Source organism: Peromyscus eremicus, chromosome 10, assembly GCF_949786415.1.
Source record: "Peromyscus eremicus chromosome 10, PerEre_H2_v1, whole genome shotgun sequence".
Classification (NCBI taxonomy): Eukaryota; Metazoa; Chordata; class Mammalia; order Rodentia; family Cricetidae; genus Peromyscus; species Peromyscus eremicus.
In genome coordinates this window covers 32,845,313-32,857,673 of record NC_081426.1, presented here as the reverse complement: position 1 = coordinate 32,857,673, position 12,361 = coordinate 32,845,313, and the positions used below count along the sequence as shown (strand labels likewise).

Genomic DNA, 12,361 nt, shown 5'->3' with positions numbered 1-12,361 from the left:
CCATCGTGGCATTCAGGCCTAATATGGCTTAAAAGTTGCTAGAAGGCATGGGGAGGCAGCCGACACACACACACACACACACACACACACACACACACACACACACACACACACACACACCCCTTCTCCATTCACTAGGGCGCACCGACAAGTGTTTAAAAAGGCAAACCAAAATAGTAAGCCCTGTGTCTTCCACCCTCAAATCCTGATCCTGTAAAGGCTGAACCTGAAGAAGGCAGCTCTCAGGCTTCCCCCGGCCTTCCTTTATCCAGATCAAGTCTCCTCCCACTGAAACTTTCTCAAGCACCTACTGCCCAGCCTCCCCACCACCCCATCACTTTTCCTCTCTGCCAGAGAGCTAGTGACCTTCTGGGTCACACAGGGGAGACCAGACACTATTGAAGAAGCTTCCAGCAGTGAATCAGGCACCGTGGGTGGAGTCCTGGGGACCTTGGATTCTGCTCTCAAAGCTGATGCCCCTTGTTTGTGTTGCTGTGTTCATCCTTGGGAGAAAATGGAAACGCGATGATTAAAGTCTGTCTCTGAGCCCCAGGGAGTCCGCTTTGAGAATTATTTGCGAATAAGGTTTCCATCCTCTCTGGGAGGCTGTCAGGCTGGGGTTATTTTGGGAAGGAAGATTTAATATGATGAAGTTGCTAAAGGGGGTGCATCCCTGTTTGCAAATGCTTCCTGTCTGACTCAGATGTGACTAACATTTCCTGCAAGGCACCGAAGACACCACAGGGGATGGTGCGAAGGTTCAGGCTAGAACCTCAGAAGACATCTCGGCCTCTCCCTAGCTCTTCACCTGAGCTGCACTGGCTCACACTCCTGTGATAGCTCTCTCAGGGACCTCCTGGCTTCACTCTGCCCCCTCCTGGCCATGAACAGCTCAGAAGAGCAGTCTTGTTAGAAGTCAGGCCCAGTCAATCCTTTCTTTGTCATCTGTGGCTACCTCCCTCCCCAGGGGTAGAAACTCACACCTCCTGGTCCCAGCACACTCCTCAGGGACACCTCTGTCACTCCTCTCTACCTGCCCACTTTCTGCTGCTGCCTCCCTGGTCCTCCACTGTCTCCAGCCATACTGACCTCAGTGATGTCTGGCTGTTGCTGGCTAGCCATCCATCCCTCCTTCACATCTTTGCTCATGTCATCTTCCCGAGCACACGCTCCTGGTCCTCTCTGTGCAAAATTACATCCCCTTCTTTGCTTCAGCTGTCTTGACAGCATTGGTCAACACCAGCATGCCACGTTTTATATTGCTTATTGGGCAGATGTAAGAATAAAGATGTCACCGTGTTTGTCCCCTAAGCCATAATCTAGACTGGTGCTCAACACTCAGTTCTGTGTTGAATGAATGGATGTTTGTTGAAAGAATAGATGTCTATGAGTAACTATGGCAGCTACCCTTGCAGGCATATTGGATCATGGTCCCTAAAGTGCTAGATCTCCATTCAGTAGTGTGGCCTTGACTAAGGTACTTGCAGGTCTTTTTCCTCAAGATTATCTAACTGGAATCTGGACAGAGGGCTCAGTGGTTAAGATCATTCCCTGCTCTTCCAGAGAACCTGAGACCAAGTCCCAGCATCCACATGGTGTCTCGCAACTGTATATAACTCCAGTTCCAGAGGATCTGGTGCCCTCTTCTGGTCATGTGATGCGCAGGCATAAACACAAATAAAAGACCACACACTTAAAAGAATGCTCTAACTCGTAAGACAACTTACACAGTGTTTAGGACAGTTCCTGTTGCATAGTGAATCTCGGGTTTGTTAGGCAGCACCATCTTGATAGCCACACATCACACAGGCTTTGAAAGGGTGGCTTGGCAGCATCTCTGTATGAGCCACTGTGGCTGAAAGGGTTATCAGCAGGGGGTACCAGAGACACTTAGCTCACACTCAGCACTCTGCATGTCACCTACAATGTCATTGGCTAACTGCACATTCCTGAGCACACACCACTGTCATCACAGGTCCAGTGACTATGTGTAAGCGCTATTGGTGAACCTGAGGAGCTGCAGGCTTGAGGGCCACTCACAGAAGAGGTGCTCTACAGCTTTCTCTCTCACATCCTCTAGCGCAAACATCCACCTTAATGGTAGCGATGTCATGGAGGGGTGTCTGTGAGTGAGCTGAAGTTTAACTTCTTCTAATCAGGCTTTTTATTTCTCTGTCCATGCAATGACAGATCTGAGAACACTGTGTCTGGCCTCAGCTTTCCTCCCTTTTATCACCTTTGACAAGCCTTTCTCATAAGATTCCACCAATAGGGCTGGACCTGTGAGGCCTGAAGGGTTAAGACAGGGACCATACGTGGAAGTTACAAGGAGAGAAATGTGCTTGCAAGAAATATTTCTTTTCCCCTTTTACAGTCAAGCATCTCCCATCTCTGGGATGGAAAGTCGAAATGGAGGGGCAGTCTTACTGGCGTCCAAAGGCCAGGGCCACATACTGCAGGGCACAGTTGCTGGGACCACAACTGGGTCCCTAGGGAAGATGCACACTCAGTAATTCGAGCAGAGAGAGTGTGATGGGGGACCCTGTCACTGTCCTTCTCCACCCTCCCTTGGGAGGCCTCTCGTACCAAGCCTACAGCAAGGCAGAGAAAGGAGGAGGATGGAGAAGAAGCAGGCAAATGGCAGGCACTGTCCTGCTTATACACACTAGCCTCTGTTATCTGGGATTTCACTTTCCTATATTACAGTTACTTGAAGTCGACTGTATTGGGAAACAGTAAGTAGAAAATTCCAGAAGCAAAGAGTTGATCAGTTTTAGATTAATTGCTGTTCTGAATAGAGAAATGAATCTCATGCTGTCCTACTCCGACCTTCACGGACTGTCCCTTCATCTAGCATATCCACCCCATATACACTACACATCCGCTAATCCTATTTAGCCATCTTGATATATCACTGACATAACTGGTTTTCTATAATAAGGTCCCTTTAAATTAGACTTAAAAAATAAAGTCACATCATTTCTGGCTAATGAACACATCCGTGTGGCTTTGATTTCTAAAGGACAGAAGGGACACAAAGTTCAGGGTTCCCTTTCCACTTGTGACCTCCAGTCCCTCAGTCCTTTCTGGAGACACCCAGTGCTACACGGTTGGTGTCCTGCCTCACACACACACACACACACACACACACACACACACACACACACACACAGAGAGAGAATACACACATGCTCACACTCATACACGTACAGAGTCACACTTCTTTTTCCACACGGATCACTACATGGTTTACAGCAAATTCTGCACTTTGGCCTTTTTATTTCTCTCTTAAACCTCTTCCCACCTCAGAGCATAGAGAGCTACTTCTGATTTAATGTTGGCACGGCGCCTGCGTGAGCGGACTACAGCTTAGTTTGTTGTTAGTGAACACTTGGGCCGTTCCAACCATCTGCTGCTGTGGCATGCTGGTGTGAGTATCTTGGTACCATTGCCACAGATGCAGAAGCCAGCAACTGTGAGACCATCCAGGAAGGATGCAGAAAGGGAGGAACTTTGCTCAAATGCTGGGATGAGGCAGAAGTCACAGAGACGGTTGTCCTGGAGCTCAAGAAAACTTACTGCTAAAGGGAATGCTAAATCTCCTTTGAAAACCCTTGGTGTTTCATAATTTACAAAACATTGCAATGCTTCTTAATTGACTTAGTGGTTTGCTGTTTTTGCTGTTGGGGAGGGGTGAGGGGAGGCTGCTTCCTAAACTTTGATTTTTTTTCTTTATTTTTTCTTTAATTTCCTAGCCTCCTGACTTACAGCAAGTCTCTAACTCATCAGGGTCCTGGTTAACTTTGTATGACCTAAGCATGTGACTAGTCACGCCAGGGCTTAGATCAGAGCCTGTCACACAGCAAGGCTTGAATCCATGGGAGCTGCTGGGTTGGTTCTGCAGGCGAGGAAAAGAAAACACAGCCTCCTCACTCCTCAAAGACAGAGCCACTGCAGAATCCAGCCCCACCCCCCAAGTGAGGCATGAATCTCAACTGTGGGAGCTTAGGGACCCATTCCTGAAACAGGCAGCCGTCCTGACACACAGCAGTAAACGTAATTACTGCCAGGGGAATCTGTCTGGCTCTGGTTGATGGTTCCAACCCAGCTTTACATCAAAAACTGTAGTTCATTAGATCTAAGGTGCCTATAGAGTATTAAGAAATATGATTGTTTTTACTGAGGGAGAGGGAGAAAGTGAGGGAAGGAGGGAGGGAGGGAAGGAAGGAAGGAAGGGAAACAGAGGGTCAAGTCCGCCAGCTAGAACAGTAGGATGCCACACTGGCTGTCCAGCTGTTCTGGACAACACACTCCAGGCCTGTTTTTGTTTGCCTGACTTCCCTTGGCTACTGATTCTAGTTTCCAGCTTTTGTCCAATCCCGAGAAGCAGACTAAGTGCCCATCAGAGATGGGGTACCAGTGAGCAGTACCACTCTGAGCCAGCTCTTCAGGGATCCCCTCCCGAGCCTCTAAGACACTAGCCCCCCTTTTCAGAGAGTCTTTACATAAATCACTTTTCTAACACGGTTATCCAACTCCCATGCTAACATCTTTCCACTCAAATACTGAGTGGTTTCTGTTTTACTGCTTAGCCCGGCTCCTGCTTTGTGACTTACACCTTATCTTGATAAATGCTAAATAAAACTCAGAAGTGAGGAAATAAAACCCTTCCACAAGGAATCCATAGCTTTTGAGTTGGCAGTGCCCTCTGTCTACGCCATTGTGAACCGGGAGACAGGGAGTGGATGGCAGGCTCAAGGTCACTCAAGGTCACACAGAAGAGTGGGGGTGACCCATGCTCGTTCCACTGTTGGAATCTCATTCTACTGACCTTCTGAAGGAACTAGCCTCTCTGTTTTGGGGGATGGACAAGACACTGATATGCCTCATAGTGCCTTTTCCTCATCAAGCCATTTTTCCTTCCAGGAAGTACACGTTGCTGGTCAATAATGGATTTGCAGTTTCTGCAGCGTTGCTGATGGCCTGCTCACTGCGGGCAGGAACCTTTGAATTGCTCATTGTGGGACGGTTCATCATGGGTGTGGATGGAGGTGAGACTTGACCCCAACCGGGGAGGAGAGCTGTAACACTCCCAGGGCTTGTCTGGAGTGGAGAGAGGTGCTTGGAGCTGAGATAGACTTGGAAGAGACTGAGATACTGGAACCCCACAGAAAGTGGGGCAGTCGGAGAGGGGGTGCACTAAATGCCTCTCTATACAGTGTTGTAGCATCCAACCTGAGAAAACCAGGCAAGGCAGAGCTGAGTCACTGCCAAAGCCCCGGGTGGTTTACATTGTGTCTGCTGCCTACTTTATAAAATCCACACTCTGGGTGGTAAGCTGTGAGCTTGTCCAAGGATCCTGAGCTTCTAGCTGCTCATTCCTCTGTTGTTCTATATGCTGGAGAGAATGCTGCCATTGGGGGCAGAAGGCATCTAATGATGCACAAGTCCTCGGAAGGAAGCAAACAGGGCAGGGCGGAAGGCTAGCAAGGAGTTGTTTTTTGTTGTTGTTTTTTTTTGTTTTTGTTTTTGTTTTTGTTTTTTTTCTTTGACCAGAATGAACAGAGATTGAGAACCGAGTAAAAATCTGAGGAATCAGAATTTCAGTAGAAAGGATAGTGCTGTGGTCCTGAGGTGGAAGGTGATTGGCATTTCTGAGGATGAGTAAGGGGCCAGGGAGGCTGGAGCTCGGTAAGGAGGGGAGTGCGGGAGCTGAGGACGGAACCAGGACCAGATGGCGCAGCCCACAGTTAGGACTAAGTGTTTGTGCTGAGTATGAGCAGAAGCCAGAAAGGGCCGAGAGGGGAGGGGCACGAATTGTTGTATGACTCAATGCTACCCCTTGGGTGCTTGGGTCTGAAGGTGGGTCCAGGAGTAGGGTCAGGAGAACCAGGGACAGCCTGTGTGACTTGAGCAAGACTGTGTGGCGGGGCAGGAAGGGAAGAATGGCTAGATTCTGCCAAGGGAATGAGATTTACAGATTCAAATTGTCAAAGCAAACTGCTTTTGCCCTAAACTTGCAGATCTGTAATTTCAGTGTTACCAGTCAGCTCAAAGTGTTTTACACTCTCAATGTTTTAAAATTACTTTTATCAATTTTGCCACTGTGTATATGTTGAAGCCAGAGGATGGCTTACAAGATTAGATTCTCACTCTCCACCATGTAGCTTCTGGGAATCGAACTCAGGTCATCAGGCTTGGTGGCAATCACCTCTACCTGATGAGCCATCCCACCTGCCTGTGTTGTGTACTCTTAACGCTGTCAGCTCATTTTGGGTTCTCTTGCTCAGTTTGAGGTAGAATCCATGAATAGAGGGGTCTCACCCAACAGAGTATCTGAGGTTTCTTCTCATGTAATTCCACGGGCCCCAGAGTCCAGCAGGAGGAAGAGGTCTTAACATGCAAATACTGTACAGTACATCAGCCACAGTCACTTTGGCCAAGGGAAGGCCCATGGTAGGAGCAGACAGATATCCAGCTGGGGATGTGTCTGCCATGGGGACAAGTACTGCAGCCTTCCTCACTGTCTGAGTCTTCTGCTGTCACATAGAGGGACCAGATAGCAAGGCTGCCCTGGTTAGATGATGCCAGAATTATCCTTTGCGTAAAATACTCCATCTAGCAGGATCCAAGTCCGCCTGCATCCACCCCAGGCATGGTGGGGGATATTCTCGTCCTGAGTGCTGCTGCTGTGTGTTTAATTCTAACCTTGTAAGGGGCAGATCCAGGATTAGAACCAAGACAGAAGAAGGCTGCTTGACAGCCTCCCCGATGAGACCTCTGCCAGACTCTCTGTGGAGGTTTTTATATTTAGTCAGCTGCTTTCCCCCTGGCTTTCTTCGCCTGCCTCACAGACTCATGCTGTACTTGTTGCTTTGTGGATTTCCGCGTTCGCAGATGTGACTCCTTCACAGCCACAGACTCGAAATAAATGCCTTCTAGGCCCCTCTTCTGTGAGCTATTCAGAAAGAAGCAAAAGACAAGGAAAAATAAGGGAACTTTTAAAACACACCCTGACTTCTGGAACACAGCCTCCTGAAGCTGTGCCAAGCCCCAGAGACTTCATGCCATTTATTCTCACCAAACACTCAGAGCAGAGAGAGCAGAGTGAGGGCATTTAAGGTAAGAGAGTTGTATGGGAAGACAGGAAAACTACCAGGCATGGGCTAGGTCAGCTGTGTGCTCGTAATAAAGACTTTAAATCCAGGGCTCAGGGGGTGGAGTGCTTGCCCAGCATTCATGAAGCCCAGCCCAGCACCATACAAAACCAGGCAGGGTGGCATAGGTCACATGGGAGATGGAAGCAGGAAGAGCAGAAGTTCAAGGTCATCCTTGGCATGCTCCACTGCATACTGAGTTCAAGGCCAGCCTGGACTATCTGAGACTGTGCTTCAAAACAAAACAAAGAATTAAAAGCCACATGATAATCCTGAACATCCTAGAAGTAATATGATCTATTAATAAGACGCTGTTCACTCAGCTTCTCACAGAGCATTGGAATTAGATTAGAAATGTAGGACATCTTTGATTTTTTTTTCCCCTAGGGGATTTGGAGAAACATCAACATACTACTTTTTATATAGAAATAAACATGACTCAATATGACGTTAGAGACAAATTCACATAGATCAAAGAATTTAAAATAGGGATTTTGTGTTGGTGGGAGATTGAACTAGACATGGCCCAAGCATGACCTTCCCAGAGCTGCCCACATCCTCTGTGGTACAGTTCCCCATCAGCCACAGTAGGGGTTCCCCAGGACACAAGCCATGCCAGCTACAAGCAGAAGCTCCATGGTTTCTGTTGTTAAAAATATGGAAAGTTCCAGAAATAATTTATGAGTTTAAAGTAATATTTTTACATATCATCCATCTGGGCATAATGATTTTGGTAAAGATCCTATCGCCAGGTAATGTCAGACCCATAGGTAATTGAGGATAGAGACTGAACATGTTTCGGAAAGACACAAATCCACCTCCTACTGTAGGAAGTGACATTGAACTGAAACAGGAAGCGTACGTGGGAATCAGCCTCAGATCTCTGAGGACAGAGGGTTTGAAACAAAGAGAAGAACCACGGTCAGTCTTCAAGGGCACAACGGGCCTAGAGTTCTCCCTGAGCCCTGAACTTCACATGTCAAGGGAGGATGGATGGCAGGGGATAGGGTCAGAAGTTGAACAAGGCTGCTTCAGAATGGGGATGCTTATTGAAGACCAACCACCCTGGGTAGATGGTACCAGGCAAGCCAGGATGCATCAGAGACCCAAACATAGGCTTATTATACGGCTTACCTCCTTCTTCACCACGGGCTTAGCCATAGTTGCCATAAATTAACAGCTGAATTTGTGCCAGATACTCTACCAATCCATATATATATATATATATATATATATATATATATATTCAGTTTGTGTTCCCATCTCCATAATGGTGATAGCTCCACTGTTCTTATATCTAGAATACAAGGAATGGTTCAAGCTGCCTTCAACTGGAAACACCAGTGAGTAGATATTCAGGAACTGAATCATTAAGCTATACTTTATTGAGAGAGACGGCAGTCTGGCAACACAAGTGGCTATCACCCCACATGATCTACCTCATGATCTACCTTCTCTGGGCTGTCTCCAGCTATCATATTTTTATGAAGAATCAGAATGAAGGCAGCTGGTCATCCACAGTTCAGCCTTGCCCCACTGTGTAGGGATCAGCCTCATCTCTGAGATTCTCAGTGTCCGAGCAGCCCTCCTATAGCCTCTTGGACTTTCCTCTCATCATCGCCTTCTCTTTAATGGAGGTTGCATGTTCACTGTATGTCCTGTTCTCTAAGTAAAAGGCCAACTAAGAACAAATAGCAGTGTGTGCATGCTGAGCATATGCAGTTCCTTTTCATAATACAGAGCACAGATATCCCTCCTGTCTGCTCTCACCCCTACTGTTCTGGTGAGCTAGAGAAGTCAACACGACACTGTATTAGTTACTTTTCTGCTGCTGTGACATAAATACCATGACCCAAAGTGACCTATGAGAGGAGTTTATTACAGCTCAGGGTTCCAGAGGGAAAAGAGTCTATCATGGTGGAGAGGCATGGCAGCAAGCATGACGGCAGGGACAGGAAGCTGAGAGAGAATAGAGAACAAACGGGAAGCAGAACAAGGCTATGAAATCCCGTGCCCACTCCCAGTGATGTACTTCCCCCAGCATGGCTACACCACCTAAACCTTCCACAAGAGCACCACCTACTGGGGAAAAATGTGCACATACTGGAGCCTATGGAGGACATGTCTCATTCAAAGTACCACACCCTCAGGGTTGTGGCCCCTGCTGCTTCTTCCCCATGGCAGTTAGCATCGCTGTGAGCTGACAAGTGCTCTCACATGGTCTTGGTGTAATGGGCAGGGACACATCAGCGTCTGTAAGTGCTTGTCATGTGACCACATGGGAGCCAGGGCCTCTCTCTCACTGCTGTGTCTATTTCTCAGGCATCGCACTCAGTGCACTCCCCATGTACCTCAATGAGATCTCACCCAAGCAGATCCGAGGCTCCCTGGGCCAGGTGACTGCCATCTTCATCTGCATTGGCGTGTTTGTTGGGCAGCTGCTGGGCTTACCTGAGCTCCTGGGAAAGGTAAGTGTGGCTTCCCGGACAGCCATGGCTGCTTTCGTCTCTCTGTTACCGGGTCACAAGGAGCCCTCAGAAGTCTCATCTCTAAGGTGGCGATTCCTGAGGGCTCAGGTGTTTTACACATCCACGGAGAAAAGTTGTAGATGCCTTTCACTTTCTTAGAATATAAATGCTATATTAAAAACCCAAACCTTACGGAGTGTTCAAGTCCACTGCTCACCAACCATTGTTGACAGCTGAATTTCCATTTGTACAGGCTTTGCCCTCTGCTTTAAAAACCAGGCATACCTCTTACCTGAATATTCAATTAGCCGTGTTTGTGTTGTTTTCATAGGATCATGCCATACATATGGTTCTGCAGCTTGCTGCTCTCATTTTACACATTTTTCGGTATCTTTGGGAGATATTCAGTAACTCTACCACAATCATGAGTTTATCTTTTTCTCCTAAATGATTGCACCATCTTCCCGTTTGTATGAGGAACAGGAAGGAGTGCGTTAGAATCCCCGCTCAACCACATACTTGCTAGGTGGGCTTGGGCTTGGCAAAGAAATGTGTTCATCCAGGTTGGTGTAGGAGTGAGGCGAGCCCGAGGAAGGTTTTCCCAGAAGGTGAGGCCTCTGAGCATCCCCAAGGGTGAGTGAGGGTTAGGTAGTGGTGATGGGGTCTGGGAGAGAAAGTGTCCTAGAGACAGATGAGGCCATGGAAAAGGCCTTCAGATAGAGGCAGGGTCTGTGATAGTAACTGGGAGGGTCTCAAGAGAGCAGGAATGACCCACATGGGTGAGGAAGACGCATGAGGAGGGTGAGTGAGGAGGAAGGCGAGGGTCTGCTCACTGAGCCCAGCAGGCTTCAACCGGAAAGAGCAGGATGCTCCAGGGCCACTGCAGCAGGGCAGTGGTGTGGCCAGAGCCCTGGCAGAAGGGGCTATGAGGAGGTAAGGGAAAGGGACCAAACTGAAGTGGGAAGGGTGAGGCGGGCTCAGAGGCCCAGTAGGAGGCCGTGGCTGCTGACCCATGTGGCCAGAGCCAGCAGTGGCTGTGGGTAGGGAGCAGTGCATTGGCCAAGACCTGGAAGGAAGCTGAGTCCACAGTGTCTACTTCCTGTGATGGGTGAGCCTGTGATGGGTGAGGGGGATGATAGGAGGGTGGCCCAGATGCTCCCTGGGGATACAGAGGCCTCTCCTGGCCACCTATGGGGTGAGTGCAGGAAGGAGGAGGACAGGATGTATAACTCACTCACGGCTCTCACAAGCCAAGGACTGTTCTGAGTACTTAAGCCATGCCTGATGTCAACAGCACTTAGCACCCAGATTCTGGCAGCAGGGTCCTGCAACAAGACAGCTTAATGAGCAAGTGCACCAGGAGAGTGCTCCCGGGCAAGGCTGCGTTAGTTAGTGAGTCATTCAAAGCCTTGCCCTTGCCTCCAGCCTAGGTCCTGCCTACAACTTAGAAGCTGGAGCTAAAAGCTAGAGGATGCAGAGCTCAAGGGCTTTGAAATCTGTCTGCTGGGCATGTCTCACCCAGTGCTGGCTTCTCTGGGATGCTCAAGCTTAGGAAGAAGCCGTTATTCTGCCGTGGGCTTCTTCTGGGTGCTGCCTGACCTCGCTAACTCTGGATCCAGCTCCTACCTTACTTACTCAGGAGAGATTCCACAGGTCCAATATGTGGAGGCCAAAGGACAGCTTTCCACCAGGGCTTCTAGGGGTTGAACTAGGCTCTCGGGTTTGCAGAGCAAGCTCTTTCACTGGGTGAGCCATCCATCCTGCCTTTAAATGTGCCCGCGTGTCATCATGTGTGGCTTGTTACGTCTCGGCTGGTCCAGCCTGCCTCAGAGCCGCCTGCCTCTCACCTCTCTGGGTTGACTGCCAGAGTGGCTCCAGGCACACTCTGGTTTTCCTCTTTTTACAAAACCAGAAACAACACCTGCTCTCTACTTCCGGGTGTCTGTTGACTGACAATTTCCATAATTAGTGTGAGTGTGCTGGAAACAGTCTGTCTGCCGGGGTGAGGTCTCACAAGATTCGTTTGCTCTCTGTTTAAAGATGTTTTTAAGCTCCCAAAGTGAACATTTGTCAGTGACAATAAAAACAATGTAACAACCGTAGCCCGCGTAGAAGTGTGTACTAAAGCCAGCAATTAGTTTACTTGTTCTCCAGGGATTGAAAACGTAAGTGCCTGCTTTACAGGACTCTAAATTCCTTGTCACCCATCAGACCTTTTGGATGTCAATCCTAAAGCTTTTCTGTTGTCCCAGGCCCTCCTTAAGCCTCTGTTTTTGTTCATTTACTCAGTCAGTTAGCAAATGGTTAAAACATGGAGTCGGGTGCTGGAGTCCAGCAATGAGCATGTCAGATACAGTCACATCCTAACGAGGCTTTAGAGACTGCAAGAACTGTGTGACCTTTGGCGGGTCACCCTTTCCCAACATCCTTCTTGGTAGCAGGCATGGCTCAAAGTCCCCCATCCCCATGTCCCACTTAAACCCTGTTTCCTCTGGGAACACATCACTGGCAAGGATGGTCTCTCCTGTTCTGAGGTTTCTGTTGGCTTCCATGTTTCCTCCCCCACTGCAGAGTGCATCTTGCTGATGGTTATGCACTGCAGTCCGGAGGCGGCCAGGTATCCACCCCCTCAGCAAGTCTGTAGGAGGTCCCGGTCCGCTGTAATGTTGGGCTGGCTGCTGCTACTGCAACTACAGGGTAGCCAGACTAGACGCCACACTCATGGAAACCACAGGG

At 48.7% G+C, this 12,361-nt stretch overlaps 1 protein-coding gene across 3 annotated transcripts in view; it reads left to right on the top strand.

The window, feature by feature from the left end:
* The window catches only part of Slc2a9 (solute carrier family 2 member 9), a 153,949-nt gene that overhangs the window by 48,033 nt on the left and 93,555 nt on the right, over window positions 1–12,361 (top strand). For all 3 annotated transcript variants that reach the window (XM_059275800.1, XM_059275801.1, XM_059275803.1), the window contains 2 exons: window positions 4,927–5,051; window positions 9,480–9,625. In XM_059275800.1, coding sequence (XP_059131783.1) covers window positions 4,927–5,051; window positions 9,480–9,625 — 271 coding nt within the window. The remainder of the gene's footprint in view (window positions 1–4,926; window positions 5,052–9,479; window positions 9,626–12,361) is intronic.